The following is a 19178-nucleotide window of genomic DNA, read 5'->3' on the forward strand; positions in this document are numbered from 1 at the left end:
GGTAGTATAGCGTATGTAAGTGCGAGGTCGATCCCACGAGGATTGGTGATTGAATGATTCAATTCATTTTCCCTACACAAAACAGAAATGAAAAAGAAAGGAAATAAATAAAACAAGGAAGAAAGAAATAACTAACTCAAGCAGATAAGTTCCCAAGTTCAATTAGATTAACGGATTGATTCTAGCTAAAGTATGATTAAGCCATGGTGTTTGGTCATAACCTTGTGTTCCTAATTCCCTAATTTGATCATTTGTTGTCTAACCTAAAATTAAGCATTAGGAACCCATTAAGCATAGAAGAACAATTTAAACAACCAAGCATGTATCTAATCCCTGTTGTCGAATGTCCATACATACTCTTCCTATTCATAGTTCAATTCGAATTAAAGCATGGTGTCTACTCTTAATTCAAACCAAGATAGCTAACATGCAAGCCTAAATGGTGATCAATCATTCAAACTAGCATATTAACTTATAAGCATAATGAATAAGAACAAAAATCATAATTGAAACTTGGAAACTAATCAAACTTGAATACTTAAGAAAGAATGTACATTACAAGAAAAATAAATTACAACTAAGAAAACATTAAAGAAAGCTAGAATTGAGAACTAGAAAGCAAAACTAAGAGAATTTGAGGGAGAGAAGGGAAGGGAGCTCTAGAGAAGTGTTTGAGAGCTCCCCCCCTTGGGGTGTGTTTACAAGCTTAGAGAACTTCCCTATTTATAGGCCTAGGGGAAGTGAAAATCTGAATTCAATATGGCTAATGCATACAACACTTGTTTTATAAAATCTGAAATGGTTGATGCACTTGTATTAGAAAATCTTGAATTGGTTGATGCACTTCACCAATAGATCCCACCAGCAGCCCTAGCTCATCTTCATGTCACCATGACCAAGCTTCCAACCAGAAATAATAGCTCATCCTGAGGTCAGCATGACCAGCAACTTCAAGGGCTTACGAATTGGGCTTCCCTTAAGCAAATTAAGACTTTAAGCACTCAAACTTGAAGTTCAGAATGTCTTCTTTCCAGCCATATATCATTTGGGCCAATCCAAGGTCGGAGGAGGAAGTTAAGGCCAAAACAAATTGCTAACTCATTTTGCGCGCTGATAAAATCCATCCTGAGCATGGCTCTGTGTTTGCTAGGTAACGGACTCCAAATTTATCCAATGGGGCTGAATTTTGGATATGTTATAGTACACACCAATTGGAACAACTTTCATGAAGAATGTGGCCTCATTCGAGCTATGTAGGTTGTTGAAACAAAGCTTGCAATATGACCTACGGAACTGGACTGGCAGGGGGCTGTAGCCAAAATGAGTTTGTCTTTAAGCTCTTCATCCATTCATCCAAATTAGGCCTTAACATGCTTGAATTGCATGAATTATGCTCTCTAAAGCCATCATTATTACCTAAAGCTCAATGAACTGAAAGATAAACACAAAAAGGATTAAAAGCACAAGTTTAACTCAAAAACATAACCAAATCATAAGCTAGAAGGGTACAAAATGATATACAATTATGAACCGATCAGCGACGAGCCTCCATTACCTCCACTGAAGGCAAGCTACTTCTCGAGTACAAACTTCATGGAGCCTTTTTTAAGCGCTATGTCCCCGACATACGCACACAGGCGACAAGCCTTACCTCCACTGAAGGCAAGCTACTTCTCGAGTACAAACTTCATGGAGACCTTTTTTAGCGCTATGTCCCCGACATACATTAGCAGGCGACAAGCCTCACCTCCACTGAAGGCAAGCTACTTCTCGAGTACAAACTTCATGGAGTCCTTTTTTAGCACTATGTCCCCGACATACGCTAGCAGGCGACAAGCCTCACCTCCACTGAAGGCAAGTTACTTCTCGAGTACAAACTTCATGGAGTCCTTTTTTAGCGCTATGTCCCCGACATACGCTAGCAGGCGACAAGCCTCACCTCCACTGAAGGCAAGCTACTTCTCGAGTACAAACTTCATGGAGACCTTTTTTAGCGCTATGTCCCCGACATACGCTAGCAGGCGACAAGCCTCCCCTCCACTGAAGGCAAGCTACTTCTCGAGTACAAACTTCATGGAGACCTTTTTTAGCGCTATGTCCCCGACATACGCTAGTAGGCGACAAGCCTCACCTCCACTGAAGGCAAGCTACTTCTCGAGTACAAACTTCATGGAGCCTTTTTCAAGCGCTATGTCCCCGACGTACGCCCACAGGCGACAAGCCTTACCTCCACTGAAGGCGAGCTACTTCTCGAGTACAAACTTCATGGAGCCTTTTTCAAGCGCTATGTCCCCGACATGCGCACACAGGCTACAAGCCTTACCTCCATTGCAGACAAGCTGCTCCTCGAAGCACGAACTCAATGGAGCATTTTTTGAGTATTATGTCCCCGACATATGCTCGCAGGCGACAAGCCCCACCTCCATTGCAGACAAGCTGCTCCTCGAAGCACGAACTCAATGGAGCATTTTTTGAGTATTATGTCCCCGACATATGCTCGCAGGCGACAAGCCCAACCTCCATTGCAGACAAGCTGCTCCTCGAAGCACGAACTCAATGGAACCTACATTGCAGACAAGCTGCTCCTCAAATCACGAACTCAATGGAGCATTTTTTGAGTATTATGTCCCCGACATATGCTCGCAGGCGACAAGCCCCACCTCCATTGCAGACAAGCTGCTCCTCGAAGCACGAACTCAATGGAACCTCCATTGCAGACAAGCTGCTGTTGCATTCCTAAAAGGACACAAATTAATGTGAAAACAACCAATTAAAAATACCCGCAAGTGCACGAATCTATCGAAGTATAGATTTATGTAAGTACAGGGTCGATCCCACGAAGAACTTGTCGGTTTCCTATAAGTTCTAATTCGAGTACAAAGAGAACACTTAATTAACACACCACAATGCACAAATGCAAATTTGAAACTAAAAAGAAAGTAAAGAAATGTAAAAGAAACAAACAAAACAAACAAACAAAAAAGGAAATGTGCTGTGAACAGTGACCAGCGACCGGTCGTGAGGTAAGAGCGACCGGTCGTTTTTGGTCTGGCGACCGGTCGTTAGGTAAAAGCGACCGGTCGTTTTAGTACAGAGTCGAAACTTCAAAATTATGTGCTGAGCGACCGGTCGTGAGACACTAGCGACCGGTCGTTCTTGGGCAGAGTCGTTTTCTCTGTTTTTCCAGTTTCGAACTCTGTCCAGTGTTTTGCCTATAACTTTCCAACCGTACGTCCAAAATTCACGTTCTTTATACGGTTGGATTCAGCACAGAAAATATAAGAACACAACGCGGACCAAAAGTCCAAAACAATTACGGAAACAGATAAAATTTAGTAACAAAGACACATAACGTGTCAAACACGCAACTCACACACACATTGGGAGGGGGGGTTTTGATTTGTTTGAAGTAACCTATTTCTATTGCATGAAAGTAAATGAACTTTGAATTTAAATGAGAATAGCAGGGATGAAGTATCAAAGAGTGGAATTAAAATGTAACAAACACTAGGGTTTCGGAATCCACCCTAAACAATTCTACCAATGTTCATGGATACTCAAGTGATGAACTCTAAACGTGTTGTTGAAGATGTTCGCAATCAAGACCAGTACGAGTGGCTCAAGACGCATTGATTCTCTCTAATGTACGTAAAGTGCAGTACGAGTGCTACAATACTTGTGCCTTCCCTATAATCGAATCTAGGTGTGCTTAGTACTTTGATTCAATTACAAGAAAAACCCATTAAGTTCAAAGAGAATATGAACATCACAAGAACCCTAATAGCATGGTGTTTACATTAGGTATTCAAGAAACCAATTCACATGGATGATTCTTACTTCATCCATTTATTGCTTAGGATAACATGAAGATACACATAATCCCAACAATCTCAAGAAGCATGCTTTCAAAGATGGCCAACCAAGGAAAAACACACATCAAGGATAGATTAATTTGGTGAATTGGAATTCATCAACAATATCTAGAAATTCATACACTCAAGCATCAAAACAATAAGGTAATCATGTTTAGGGCTTCAACCTAAGCCCTAGCTATGGAGTTTAGTTGCTCATACTCATTCCAAATACAAACTCAAAATAAAATTAGAAAGAGTTTACAGATTTTGAGAAGATGATGAAAGCTTCAAGGTCATCAATGGTGGAAGCTTTCTTCTCCACTTAGCTTGGCTGCACCTTGGCTTTCTCCAAGCTCCAAGCTCTCCAAAATCTGCTCTCCTCTGTGTAATCTCCTGAATGACTTCCTTTTCCACGTTCAAAAGGCTCCCCAACTTCAGATTGCAATTCCTTTGCTTCCCTCTCTCCTCCTTTCCAGCTTTTACCTTTTAATATTAAACTACCACCTTTGATAAAGCCTTAGCCCATTGTCCCCTTGCCATGATGAAGCTTTGTCCTCACAAAGATGCCAATTGCTTCAGAAAGTACTCATTTACTAAGGTAACTCCTTGTTACCAAGAGTTATGGTAACAAGAAATTAAGATGACACAAAGGAGGTAAAAGCTGGCCAAATCCGGATTTCCAGAGCTGTGGTAACATGCTGGATTGGTTGGATAGGCAATACTTGTCCAATGGAGCTCAAATTTGGATATGTTGTAGTTAACATCCATTGGAACAAGTCTCATGAAGATCACGACCTCATCCGAGCACCAGAGCATGTTGATCCCAGGCCAAGAAGTTGACCTACGAAAATGAACAAAAACAGAATTTATAACTAATAATGCACTTTTAGCTCATTTTCATCCCAACCAAGGTAAAATCTAAGAAAACACAAAAAGGAAGTAAAAAGCTATAAAATGTCAAGAACTAACTCAAAATAGTGGGTGAATAACATGAAAAATCATGTGTAAAAATGAACCGAACAGCTGCTCCTCGAAGCACGAACTCAATGGAGCACTTTTCGAGTGTTATGTCACCAACATACACTCGCAGGCGACAAGCCCCACCTCCATTGCAGACAAGCTGCTCCTCGAAGCACAAACTCAATGGAGCCTTTTTCAAGCGCTATGTCCCCGACATGCACACATAGGCTACAAGCCTTACCTCCATTGTAGGCAAGCTACTTCTCGAGTACAAATTCAATGGAGTCTCTTTCAAGCGCTATGCCTCCGGACATACACTTACGAGATACAATGAGAATTGAAGTTTGAAAGACAACTGAAAATTCCATTACAAAGCTGCCAACCAGTCAAGTTCAACAAGAAATGAACCTGATTCTGCTCAACCGGCATCATCTGCTCGGCAGCCCCAGCTGCCTCCTCCTCCGCATCTGCCCTAATCTCATCAGCCGCGCCACCTTTGGCGTCGTCTTCCTGCATTGCAGCTTCATCGGCTACCTGCCCTTCAACTGCTTCTACATCCATAGCATTGAACTGCTCACTTTGAGCAGGGGGCAAGTCAGGATAAAGCTGCTCACCATCTTCATGTTCGAGAGGGCAACAAGGAGGAGCACCGTTCCTGCAGTCCAAGTATCCTAGCTTGTATGCATTAGCAACAATTTCATGCTTGGATGCCTCCGTGGCTTCAACATGAGTGTCAAACTTGACCAGCAGAGCTCTCACCGACTCCCGGATCGGTAGTTTGCGCAACTAAAGGACTTTTTGCTCGAGCGGACAACTTTTTATCTCTCTTGGCTACAACTTGCAACGTTGAGTCAGCTCCGCGCTTGACTGTTCGTGGCTTTGCAAACGAGTCGTGATTGCTGAACAGAGGCACAGTCTTCTCAGTTTGATCCCCGGATCAGTGCAGTCAACCCAAACCTTGCTTCTATGCAGCCTCTTTATAAGGCAGATAACTGGTTTTGGGCAGTTCAACCGGAGACTTGAGCAGAATATCCCGAACCTCCTGTATGCTACTGACATGCTTACTATTCACACTGACGAGGCGCTTGATCATAGCAAACGAGGCAGGAGCAACTCCCATAAGGACATTCTCAGCAGACGAGACCCTCCTTGAGGAAGATTTGCTCGTGGCAGAAGAAGGTCTCGGCTGCTTTGGCTGTGGAGACGTATTCCTTGATCGTGAGACTGCGACTTCATCGTGGGCAGATCTACAGCTAGACTGCCCAAGCCAAAGTCCAATTGGCAAGTCAAATACCTCCTCAACTCAGGAGCCCAAATCCAAGAAGGAAGCCCAGTTACAGCTGGACAGCCCAACAGATAATTCACATCTCCTACATGCCACCACGTGCCATGCAGAAGCTGGGGGGCATTTGTGGGAACCGAATTAAATCACCCTAGGTCAAATAATTCCTTCCATTTGGGGATTATTTGACCTAATTGGGAGTTACTCAATTTAATTGGGAGTTACCCAATTAAATTGGCAATTACCTAATTAAAATGGGGATTGATTTGATTCCTACCCTAATTAGGGATTTGATTTAAATCAGATAAATCAAATCCCTAATTAATCAAATCTCGCCTAATAGGGGAGGAATAATTCCTTTCCATCTACGGAATTATTCCTCTGAAACCCTAGCCTCCGAGGCTCCTATAAATACCTAGCTACACACAAGGGTTCAGGTACGTCTAAATTCCTACTGAAACTCTGCAGAAATTATCTTTCGCAAACCCTAGCCACCATATTCTCTCTCTCCCTCACACAAGGCTCCGGCCTCCACACATGGCTCCGGCCACCCGGTTTTCCTTGAAACACCCATCCTAACTTAGGCATCGGAGGGCCTTTGGCCAACACCCCCCGGGTGTGGTCCTTTTACTCCGATCTATTTTGCAGGGAGAGAAGGAAGCGGAGAAGACGAAGGAATCTTGGGCGAATATTCCCGTGGGAGGAAATTTGCTCCCACAATGCACCTTAGTCTTTCAAAGTTCGGAGGATATTTTCGATAATCAACAAGGGAAGGTTCACAAAAAAAAAAAAGGAAGATCAAGATTCAATGAAAGGCAATTTTCAAAAATCTCAAAAGGGTTAAAAGGGAACAACGACATAGCTCAAGTCAACTACATCTCTACCAAGGAGAAGATTTGAAGCAGAGTAATTGGTTTTGCCTCTCTTCCTATTTTCAGCACCAAAATCAGAAGGAGCAAGAAGGTAAACAAGACCTGTAAGGAAGGGAGCCACTGAAGCTCCATGAGGAAAACAAAGGTGAATTTTGATTGCAGTGGCTTATTGGTCAAGTTACCAGCAATTTTACATATAACACAGAGGATGTAGCAATGTCGTTTTCGTAATGCGAAGATTCTCTTTATTTGATTGGCATCTCTTTCCTGTAATTAATAGGTAAGACCTGTTTGTATAAGAATGGTTTGTACCTATTTTTCAAACTTTTTTTTTTAAATTAAAAAATTTTGGTCAAGTTTTTGTTTATTATTTATTACTCAATATGTAATGGACATCTCACCTATATTTTTAACTTGTAATGTGCATATCACTGTCCTTACATCATCCAAAACCTCTGGCAAGTATTTGATTAGTTCCAACAGAGAGTGCAAAGCATGCCAGGGCATATTCTCCTTCCAGCACTAAATGGGATATACATTTAAGTTAGTTCCTTTCTAGAAGAGCTCCTGTGTGGTTTTGTTAGGCTGTATGTGATCTCAATGTTTATTGGGTGCTCTTGTTGATGTCGTAGTCTATCATACTTTGGGTCTCTACCAATTGCCCGTACCTCCTCTATCTTTTTTGTTTTCTTTTCAAGGATTTGGAAAGCATCTCCAAACAATAGGTTACTGCTTAATGTTACTTGTAACTTGCACCTCACTGTCCTTAACAACAATTTGTAAGTTCCTATAATAGTTGTTGTATCATGATAATGTTTATTTAGTGGATGCTTAATGTTTTTTATTTTATGCTTCGAAGGTCGTTTTGAAGTGTAACATAAAATCCTTAATAGAGTATTTTCCATAAATAAATGTTAGAAAAATCCAAGAAAACGATGATGGTTTGTTCCTCCCTCACACTTCTATATATTTCCATGTACCTGCCAAATCAGCGTAGAGGGTGATCTCCACAGTGGCTGATAATCATACGATGAGTTCATCAATTACTTCTTTTACATCTTTCATCATCTCATTTCCAACGTACCCATCATCCTTCCAATAAAACAGGTGGATCACTTTGTTCATGTTCCAAAACAAATTCTTGCATGCTCTTGGAACTATGCTTCCCTTCTCCAGCACAACTAATCTTAGCAGTTCTTTTGTCTTACGGTTTATAACATTCTGAATCTCATTGATGGCATCTTCCTCAGTAACAATACCACCGCCATGAATCACGGCCAATGACACAGCATTTAGCTTCCCTTGCTCTAACTCCCTCTGCAAATAGCGCAGAGTTATCGATATTATATGATGGCCGGTTATTAGTTTGTTTCTTTCGTTTTTGTTTTAAAGAGAAGGGGTGGAGGTTCTGTACCTTACAGCTTTGGATATCATTGAGAAGACGGCCACAAGTGCTCATAAGCATAAACAAGTGCTGGAGTTCTGAATTTCCTAAAATATCCTCTGAAAGCTTGGGCCCAACAAAATAGAGAGCGGGGAGGACGGTTGGTCCCAAGGCAAGTGATACATATGCATTTGCCATGTATTCTTCCATTGTTGGCTCCAACTTGTTTCTCGACCAGCCAGCTTCCTTCAACATAGACTTGAGGCACTCCAACCACTAAAATCGAACATTGATTATTCAAAATATCAAAATCATCAGTTACTGTTAATAGAGTGTTCAGGTGATTCTAAGACATTCTCTGTCTCTGATGCTCAGGACTATCAGGAGAAAAAAATTATTATTACCGAAAGGAATAAAAATGACATAACATTAACAAAGTAAAAGATTCCATCTTACAATCTCAATTACATGATTTGTCACACTGCGTCCTTGCCATTTGAAAGCTTCGACTCCAATCTCAGTAATTATGCTCCTAAGTGCTGAGAATATAATTTGAACGTGCTCAGAACAACAATCAACACTTGCATTCACATCCCACCTGCGGTTGAATACAAGGAACACTGAGATTAGCCAGAAAGACTAATGAAGAAGGACAAGTAGAAATGATGGACCAACAACAAATCAAATGGAAACAGACAAGAAATGAAAAAAAAAAAAACCGAAAGAAATTACGTACTTCTCGACCAATTGTATAAGGTTTACCAGTTCCTCTTCCGAACCTCCAATGTCAAAGAAGTCATCAACAACAGTTGTGAGAAATGCACTTTTGGCCCATGATATGCGGGCGTCTGATAGTTCAGGAGGGAAGAGGCTTGTAGCAGCAGAGAAGTAACAGTATGGCTGCTTCTGCCTAGCAAACTTTAGCTTGTCTAATTTGTTCTCCACAACCCACCTGCTTAAATGGAGCAAATATTGCACTTTGGAAATGACAAAAAAAAAAAAATTCTGCATCGCAAGCCTTACACAATGAAACAAAGAAGCTTGAGAGAGAGAGAGAGAGAGAGAGAGAGAGAGAGAGAGAGAGGACAAGCACCTTGCAAAATGGTTGAATTCTCCATGATGTATAGATTGGCAAAAATTGTAGTCTTCCACTGCCAGTTTTAGGATATCTTCATTCCCAATGTTCAAAGAACTTAAGATGAGTACAAGGATATATCAGTAATATATATACTGACCGCTCATAATAATTCAACAGAACTCAATTTCCTCTCTTAAAAGAGAGGGAGAATGAAGAAGGGGAATTACTTAGAGTAGGAAACTAGTAGAAGTCTGTTTACCTGTAAGAAGATTTTAGAATCCTTGTACTATCTGCGTTGTAATGCTTTTTAACTTTCCTGATTGACAACCGACCCAAGTTTGCATGGTAAGGACACTTAAGAGCATGATCCACCTGAAAATAATAAAAAAGTTTCAGTTTTAGGATAAAGCTACATCACCAAATCTAAAACACTTGCTATATATAGGAAGCTACCTCTTGGCCAATATGCTTATTGAGTCTATGTGCTTGAATTAAATTAGAGGATAATTCTTGTTTCAGGAAGCGACGCGTCCAGTAATTTAGTTTCTCCAGAACTGATTCATCAGGATGTAGGGTGATTTCTGAAGCTCTAAACAATTCTAACACAGCGCCAACATCCCTCAAGTATCCTCCAAGGGAATTGAAGAAGCAATCTTCTGAAAATTGAGTTAATGGATCTACGTACAAGACAGCATATATAATCAATTACATAGTTTCTGTCAAAAGGAAGTGATAAAGACCAAGCTAGGCACCTAGATGGAAAAATACCTGCAGAAACATCATATCCATTAACACGTAAGAGTCGAAATGCCATTGCACAAGTGGCAGCATCTGAAAATATATCTTCATCTCCCCGCAGCCAGAATCTGCAGTTTGTTGACTAATGTCATGCTACCCCATGGATGAGACGCAATAAAATATCTAAACTTAATGCTTCACTTAAGAATATTTACCCTTTAACAGAACATCATTCCAATATTCTTCTTCAAAGTTACACCCCAAAAACCACATTACTGGTGTATATATACGTAAACTTAATCTAGGGAACATTAATTACCTGTATGTTTCATCCAGTACACCTGTAATTTCCTCCCTGAAATGTCGATCAATACCCAAACTTTCAAGACTGGAAACCATAGTAAGGCGAGCATAGTTATCTAGAGGATAAATTGTTGGGACTGAAAAGAGTAAATTGGAAATAATGAGTTAAACTGTATCAATCCTAATCTAGTAACCATTGCTAGCAAACTAATGACATGCATGGAGGGAGAAACCTGCATTCCCAAACTTTTCTAAGAGTGTGCGTAAATACGTAAGACAACTGGGATTCTTAAGGTGAGTAAAAGCAGCAGCTGTGGTTGATGGTGAATTAAACAAGGATCCGTTCTTCCGTTGATACTTCATGGCCGTCTCCCAATCCTGAAACTTTCCATTTCCTTCTGAAGTATATGCTAGGAAGGCTCTCCATCCCTCTGAGTTGCTTCCATAACCTCTGAATAAAATTTCGTAATAGATGCTTTCACTTATGATAGTTAAGGATGCAATAAATAAATTTAATTCATGGCATTTCCATGACTTTAAATAGCATATGAACTGATACAAGTGTCCCTATCATGTATATCACCCCTGGTAAAACTACATTTTCGGAGATTCTAATAAACAAAGCCAAACCTGTAGCTACAGATTTGAGCTAGGTGGCTTGATTAGCCAAGTCATGGAAAGAAATAATAAAACTAAATGAACTTTACTGAGAAGTTGGACCAAACATAAACCGAGGGAAAGGCAAGGAAACGTACCTTTGAAGCTCAAAGTCTCTCCTGTGAAATATAGAGTCTAGGGTTGATCCTCGCAGGGGAAGATTCATATCCAAATTCATTGCAGATTCAATCATAGAGGGAAATATTATATCAAATCCAACAGGCGATTGTTGCTCTTCATCTGTAGCTGAAGCTAAATTGGACTCAATGAAATGTAGCCCTAGAAAAGCAAGAAAGACTCAGAGAGGGTAATCCTTTATAATGCATGCATTAATTTGGAGGAAACTTAGCAAAAGCAACAGGCATACCCTTGTTAATTTGTTCTTGACCAACGCTCCATCGGTTTAGTGCAAGGATACATGCTAAAGTAGATAAGAGAGCATCCTTTTTTAACAACGGATGGAAATTATGAGGACCCCATGAACCATCATGGTGTTGGTTACCCAATAACCAATTTAGGCATTCAGGGAAAAAAGGATCCTTCAGGGAATTTGGAGAAGGGACCATGGCCACCCAAGCGGTATCATATGAGGAAACAGAGAGATCAACATTGTTGAACATCTTCTTTATTTTTTGTTTACTCACCTCAAACTTCTCCTTCAATTAAAACAAGCACTTTTTACACTAATTGTTAACAAGATAAAAAAGTACAATGGAAATAATAGAAGTGGTGAGTTCTGTTACCAAAGCAGCAGTATTGCCCTCTGCTGCACCCTCTAATCTCAGGACTGTTGAAGCTGCTTGTGGCAAGAAATCTTTCCAGAACGGATTTTGTTTAAAAAATTTAAACAAAAAAGTATATTAAAGACCAGAAAGCCAATCCAGGCTCCCCAGAAAGTACTGTTTCCACATTAAAACAAATCATTTTCTAAAAACAATAAAAAATCATCACTTGGAAGAATTCTATACAAAGTCAACATTGATCTTAGTCAAGAGGAAATAGTGCAACTTGAGTTGTTAGACTTTGAGTTGCTCTGATACCATGAAGGAAGTTAACATTCCGCCCGAAAACCAATTGGCAATGAGGGGCTTATAAGCCCTTGCTAGTTTCTCAACTTTCCGTGGCATATTTCTTCATATTCTCACAAGAACATGAACTTATCTTCCACTTATTGAATGTCTCCATGAATCCAACGTCGGTTTTGGATATTTGTGTCTGTTACTATAGTTCCCAATGTACGTGAATTATTTTATGTTTTTCACCATCTCATACAACCTCCTTCCTGGTTTTATCCTTATATCCTCATAGCTTCTTTCGCTACTCATATTGTATCATTCTAGTATGTTTCAGTCTCCGAGAAAACAATCACAAAACCTTTTTCCTCGTGCCTTCAAATAATGCTAGTACTATCATATAACTATTCATTTCAGATTAATCATTTAGATTTCGTTCTTAGGATTGGATTGTATTGGATATAGCCCACAAGATTCAACGTATGTTGAAGTAAGAAATGAAGTGGATTGTATTGGATATAGCCCACAAGATTCAACGTATGTTGAAGTAAGAAATGAAGGTACGTAGAGTTAGAATGATTTTTTCTTTTGTGGGAATTAGAATGGATAAGTTATAAGGTGTTGATATATATCCATCGGAAGGGATAAGTAATTTCCTTTAAAACTAATCCATATTCTACAACTTGGACAAAATTTGGAATTTTTGCCTCCATTTGTTCGTTCAACAAACATTCAATCTTGAGCTATCCAATCTTAGGCCCCAAATGTGGCATTGCTGTATTTTGTCACTACTACAATTTTAGCTTATACTGACAAACTAATACCAGCAAAGGAACAGTTTAGTTAGTACTAGGACCCATTACTGGCTAAGTAATGTAATTTGTCACTACTAAATGATACTGACAAAGTCCTTCGTCAATACTAATATTACTAGCAAGCCACTGCGCCAGCCCCTTGAAGAGCGGGAAGCAAAATATTAAGCGCCTAAATTTGTAGACATTGGGAACCCAAACTGACGAAATTGTTTGCCAGTACTAGACTTAAATATAATTTTTTTACTTCAACTCTCTCCACTTCCTCCAAACCGACCATCTATTCTCATTGACCAAAAAATACCATCTATTCTCTCTCTTTTTTTTACTTTGGTTTTTGGGTTTTGCTCTCTCAGTCACTCTCCCCTCCTCCCTTCTCTCTTTTTTCATTAAAGAAGAAATTGTTTTCTTCCTTAGAGCCATTGGAGCTGGAGGAATCGTGTGGTATTGATTTTTGTTTCAGCTGGTTCAGATTGACAGGGAGATTAAATTTGGGGGTTTTCTTTGCTCTTTTTCAGTTGGGGCTGATTTGGTTCTTCTTCTTTAAAGAGGGCCCCTGTTCTAGTTAGATTTGTGTTCCTATTTTGTTTTGTAATTTATTAATTTTTTAAAGTATTTGAGTATAGGTCACCCATGAATCCTTCTAATTAGTTATAAAATTTAGAATACTAATTTTATTCCAAGATATGAACGATGTACTAGTTGTATAGTTGAAGCCTGATTATATAATTTGGATTTTAAAGTTCTTGTTTAAATCTTTTATTCTTTGTTGGTGAAGTTTGATCTGTGGTATGCATGTATTTATCTATTGCATGATTGTTGAATTTTTTATTTTTTATTGGAAACTTAGAATCCAGGTGTGTTTCCCGTTAGCTTTTTCTATTATATTGTTGTGTGTTTTCTATTATTGTTGAAGTAGATGAGATGATGAGTGATGAAGGTCACCCAATGGATAATAAATTGAAGTAGATGGTGATGAGGGTCATCCAATTGAGAGACAGTAGGAGTGAGGGATGATCTATGCTGAATAATTGTTTGTATTTATGCATTAATTTTAATTACAATATTATTGTACGAGAATTTCTTTAGTAGACTGTTTTGTATTGAAATGTTAAAGTAATAACCAAGGTGGTTGGTGTGAGTGGTTCGGCACTCTCATTCCTTAAGAGAGGTCAAGGGTTCGATCCCTGCTCTTGTACGGAGTCACCACTTTGGCCAGCACTTTACCCCTTACGGGCCGACTCGGTGTGAGCGGGGATTAGTTTGGGTTGTGGTTAAGGCTTAAAGGTGCCACCCATAGTTGGGGCCCATCCAGGACCACCTCGTGGTTCAGACCAAAAAAAAAAATGTTAAAGTAATAGTTTTTGGCTAATGATGTCTGATTAATTTGTTACTCCTTTAATGTTATGTATATCAAATTTTTTAGATGAGTAGTTCTGGAGATAGCTCACAAGAAGGGCCCAACGTTGACTTGGGGGATGATATAGAGGGAGATGGTTCTACAGGTGGTACTGGTATGTTGGGTTTTTACTTTTTCTTTTGATAAATTGGTATATATGTTTGAATCATCATATAAATATATTGTATAGGGGATGAGATGTATGAGAAACTTATTGTGGATGCAGGGCACCGTTAAATTTCTTCCTCAACAACAATATTAATACATTTGATTCATGTATTCAAGGATGTAACAATGAAGAATATTGAAAAGTTGTGGAGAAGTTTCAAGAGTAATGTGAAGAAAGCTTATTATAAACCTTTCACAGGAAATAAAAGACAGTGGCAATGTGGGGATTATCTGTTTTTAGGGGGGATGCAGACCCTATTGAGACTGACTTTTTAGAATCAGATCAAGGTACTCATGGACTTGAATAGATGCAGTTAGTGTTGTGCATTTTTGATATAGTGGCTGACTGTATTTTGGATGTATGCATACTTTTGTAGTGTACTTATTGAATATTTGGCATTGCATAGTTTTGTATAATAAGGCCAACTAAAGTATTTGAACTCTATTGATGTAACTAGGAAGATCTTTGTAATAATTTGGCTATTGTAATCGACATTGCCACATTGGTACTTTATATTTTATAAGGATGGTGATTGTATGGTTCAATCTTTGACTATTTATATAATATCATATTTATACATGTTACATTTTCAGTATCAATGAAATTTTTTAAGAAAAGAAAAAATGTCCAGATTATATTACAAACATTTGAAAGAAGTATATTTTAATAGGCATGAGCTCACAAATTGACAAAATATCCTGGCAAATCTTTTTTTTTTTTGGGGTAAAAACAATCCTGACAAATCTTTGGCCACTAATACCCAATCCTAAAATAACAATCCTGATGAAAGCTTACTTAATACTAGCTATTTGTTTTGCTAGTAATAATCTAGAGTCACTTAATGACTTGTGTCAGAGACAAACTTTTAGTGACGAAAGAGTTGCAAAAGTTGGTCAGTAATAGTAGTACTGACAACCCTTATTTTCACCACTGCACTCGCCAGGATGCCATTAGTGACGAATTTTGGTCAGTAATGGGGTTTTTACTGACCACAAAGGGTTGTCAGGACAAGGGAAAATTGTAGTAGTGTGTTGTCCTCAACCTTCAACTGCATAAAGAAATAACTGGTCTAATCGCAAGCCATATGGCTGCCAAAATTTTTGCCTGAAGAAGTTAAAGGACATCACATCACTTTAACTATTTGGTATTATCACGAGTCCATTTTGTCCTTTTTGTTCCAAGTGAACTTATTACAACATCTTATATTTCCTCGTCATTTTTCATTTCGGATCCTAAAAAACGTAAATTGCTTTGACAGTTCCATCTAAACTAAGTCATCAAAGCGTCTGAGCATATGTTCTTACTCTTTTTAAGGCCAACTTATATATAAACATAAATATTTTATCTCAAGATATTAGAGTATCCTACTGTTTCAATGAATCAGAACCCTTTCACCCCTCAATATCGTCCGGTTTATTTAGTGCCAGTTTCTTGTGGCAAGAATGGAGAACTAACTAGTATGACTACTTATGCTTCCTATGCGATTCTTTCATATGCATGTTTCCATATCAACACATAAATTATGTCAAAAATTTTAAAGTTATCTACACATGCATGAAAGTCAGTGAAAATGTGATTTTTATGTACTTGTTCAAGTTGGCAATGAATTCCTAAGTTTAAAATTTCCCATAAAACCTGCTTCAGACACTAACAACTCAAAATTCAAATTTACAAGTTTACACTGAAATACAAAACTACTTCAGTATCATCAATGACCAAAACTTATCAAGATATATAATAATCATTAAAGATACATAAGGATAATCAAAACCTTGCATGCATTTAAAGGAAACGAAATTTTTCAGAGCGTTAGGGAAAAAACCTGATGAGGAAAACGCAAAACAGGTAAGATTGTTGAGGTGGGAGGAAGACATGGTTGTATGATCAGAAGAATGCACAATGTAGTTGACAGCTTTGCAACTCCAGAAAGGCGAGAGAGAGAGAGAGAGAGAGAGAGAGAGAGAGAGAGAGAGAGAGAGAGAGAGAATGGGATAAATTAATCAACACATGTACAACTGGCGAATTGGAGCCATTGGGGATAAATTAAGCAGACCATACGGATAGGGCCAAAAGAGGAAGCATCAACGACTACAGAAAAGATGCTAATAATATGAGCGGGCTCTATTCAAACCATAGAGAGAGAATGGGATAAATTAATCAATACATGTACAACTCGCGAATTGGAGCCATGGGGATAAATTAAGCAGACCATACGGGTAGGGCCAAAAGAGGAAGCATCAACGACTACAGAAAAGATGCTAATAATATGAGCGGGCTCTATTCAAACCATTATTTAATAAGAGTTTATACATTTGATGAATTATAATGTTTAAAATGTTTAATTACATATAAGTATCTGGATCGTCTGCTTGGATATTATCTAAAGTAAGTTGAGGTTCCACCCCAAAACAAATTGGCAATGAGGGGAGTAGCTCAACACCTTATAACTTGCAAGGTTTTCTAACTTTCCAATGTGGAATATTTTTCGGAAATGGGTCACTGTCTCGCTCAGTCGTCATCGCCCTCTCTCTCCCGACCAATTGCGCTCAGTCATCTTCTCGTTCGAGGTCTAGTTCAATCGCTTTCGGATTTTCCTCCCTTGCTATTTGGTGGTTTGTCTCCTTGTGTTTGGGCCTTGTCTCCTCTGCTCCCTACCATGTGTGAGCCTGTTTCTGATGATGATACCTTGGTTTATAGGGTAGACTTCATGGTCCCTAAGCGCATGTGCACATATGCCTATTCTGCCAAGCTTATGATACCATTCTCACACTCTCACACGCTCCCGCACATGTGGCGAATTCGTGTGCAACACGCTTTGATACCATGAAGAAAGTTGAGGTTCCACCCCAAAACCGATTGGCAATGGGGGGAGTAGCCCAACATCTTATAAGCCCTTGCAAGTTTTTATAACTTCCAATGTGGGATATTTTTCACTTCACATTCTCACAATTATCTGCTAGGATCTGCTTGGATATTTCGAAGGTTAAAAGTAAGTCATTAAATCCACCATATTAATAGGGAAAAATAAAAGAAAAACTTGTTGCCATAGACCAGAAGAAAGAAAAACGTCTAACTCCTTCATCAATCAAAACCCACCAAACCATGCCCATTATTTTTTATTTGATAGTTTTTTTTTTTTTTTTTTTTTTTTTTTGGATGAGATCCAAGGGTGTCCACCGCCGAAAGCAGTGACTAATCCCTTTCGCCGCGGGAGCTCTCCCAAAGGAGGTAAACGGCTGGCCACGAAATGCGCTCCATTCCCATGGGTGGGGATAGTTTTTATTTCTCTCCTCTCACACAAGCTTTTTTTTTCTTTCCAGATTGATTAATTGGTTAGTATTATTATTATTATTGTTGTTGTTGTTGTTGTTGAAAGGTTTTGAATATTCTCGATGCTTTTCATTGAACAATCGTATGATAATTATATACAGAGCTTTGCTTGGTATCTACACAAAGGATTTCTAATTCTAGTTAAGAATTAAGTCCTTGAGAGACAAGGAATATATACAGCAAATCTAGGAAATAAATATAAATAAACAAGAAACTAAATCCTTCAGGGATTATGTCTCATTACACCCCAGCAGGCTAACCAGGCGGGGGAGCACAGGCAGCTTGGAATGAAGTAAAGAAAACCGAGCAGGAGATAGACCCTTAGTGAAGATATCAGCAATCTGATCAGCGATAGAACAATAAACAACGAGCAACTCATTGTGCACCACCTTTTCACGAACAAAATGATAATCAACCTCGACATGGCGAGTGAGAGTATGAAACACCGAATTAGAGGCAAGAGAGAGAGAGAGAGCACTAATATTATCACACCAAAGGCCCTTCACAAGCCACGCCACCAGCATATGTCTTCCAAACTTGTTCATCCTGTGACGCCCAGTTTGAGCCCACGGTGGTGTTAACATAGCTTTCCTAGCACACACGGAAGTCAAGCTCACAATCTCCTCCTAACAATTAGCTTTCGTGCTGTAAATCGGATTGTATTTATGTCTATATTATTTTCTACCTTAGATAAACTTCCCGTACTTGTATAAATAGGGACTTTGTGTAATTTGTTTAATACAAGGAAATATATTTTCTACAAGAATCATATGACATGATTGTTGACGCAAGGTTATAGGGGGCCTCGACGCAAAGGTGTTGAGGCCCAAAATCCAGGGTTGGGCCCAACTAAATTCCCGGCCCAGTGCGACACCTTATTAAGAAAAGACCCGGTTCGGAGCACGCGAAATTAGCCATGCACGCTTGCACGAGCCACGACCACGTGCCATGCCAAATAAGTATGCAATTCGCCATGCTATAGCCTATAAAATGCACTGGCTCTACGAGCCCATGCTAATTATCCCATCGAGCATCATATCCCTTTTCAAAGGCAATAAAATTCGAGCACGCCAATCGACATGCCATGCCAAGCGAAAAATCATTATTTTACACCTAGCCACGCTACAAGCTTAAGTGGGCCAAAGCCACGCAAATGCCTGGGGCTTGCTGAGTGGGTTGTGGTATGGATGGTAACGAGCTTTCATGAGGCCCATTGATGAGCCAAGAAATGGAAGTTTTGGGCCGCTTGGGAGCCCCAAAACTCAAGCCCATTTCTTGAGCCCAAATATGTGAGCAAGCATAAAAGAGAGAAAGAAGGGAGTCAAAT

At 39.3% G+C, this 19178-nt stretch overlaps 1 protein-coding gene across 2 annotated transcripts; it reads right to left on the reverse strand.

Moving 5' to 3' along the window:
• Nucleotides 1-7849: 7849 nt before the first annotated feature.
• Nucleotides 7850-16764, reverse strand: LOC110767389 (ent-kaurene synthase-like 1). 2 transcript variants are annotated; one of them, XM_088252544.1, is made up of 14 exons: nt 16344-16764; nt 11872-11942; nt 11496-11778; nt 11227-11407; nt 10705-10922; nt 10488-10608; nt 10199-10296; nt 9884-10107; nt 9690-9802; nt 9446-9544; nt 9089-9304; nt 8809-8950; nt 8383-8628; nt 7850-8285 (listed from the first exon to the last, which is right to left on the reverse strand). In XM_088252544.1, the coding sequence occupies exons 1-14, from the start codon at nt 16393-16395 to the stop codon at nt 7992-7994; spliced, it is 2358 nt and encodes a 785-aa protein (XP_088108670.1). In that variant the 5' UTR covers nt 16396-16764; the 3' UTR covers nt 7850-7991. The 2 variants fall into 2 exon arrangements, with proteins under 2 accessions (XP_088108670.1, XP_021826605.2); XM_021970913.2 differs by having other exon boundaries at nt 11496-11784; nt 16344-16763.
• Nucleotides 16765-19178: the final 2414 nt, after the last annotated feature.

Source organism: Prunus avium, chromosome 4 (assembly GCF_965620075.1).
Source record: "Prunus avium chromosome 4, drPruAviu1.hap1.1, whole genome shotgun sequence".
NCBI lineage: Eukaryota > Viridiplantae > Streptophyta > Magnoliopsida > Rosales > Rosaceae > Prunus > Prunus avium.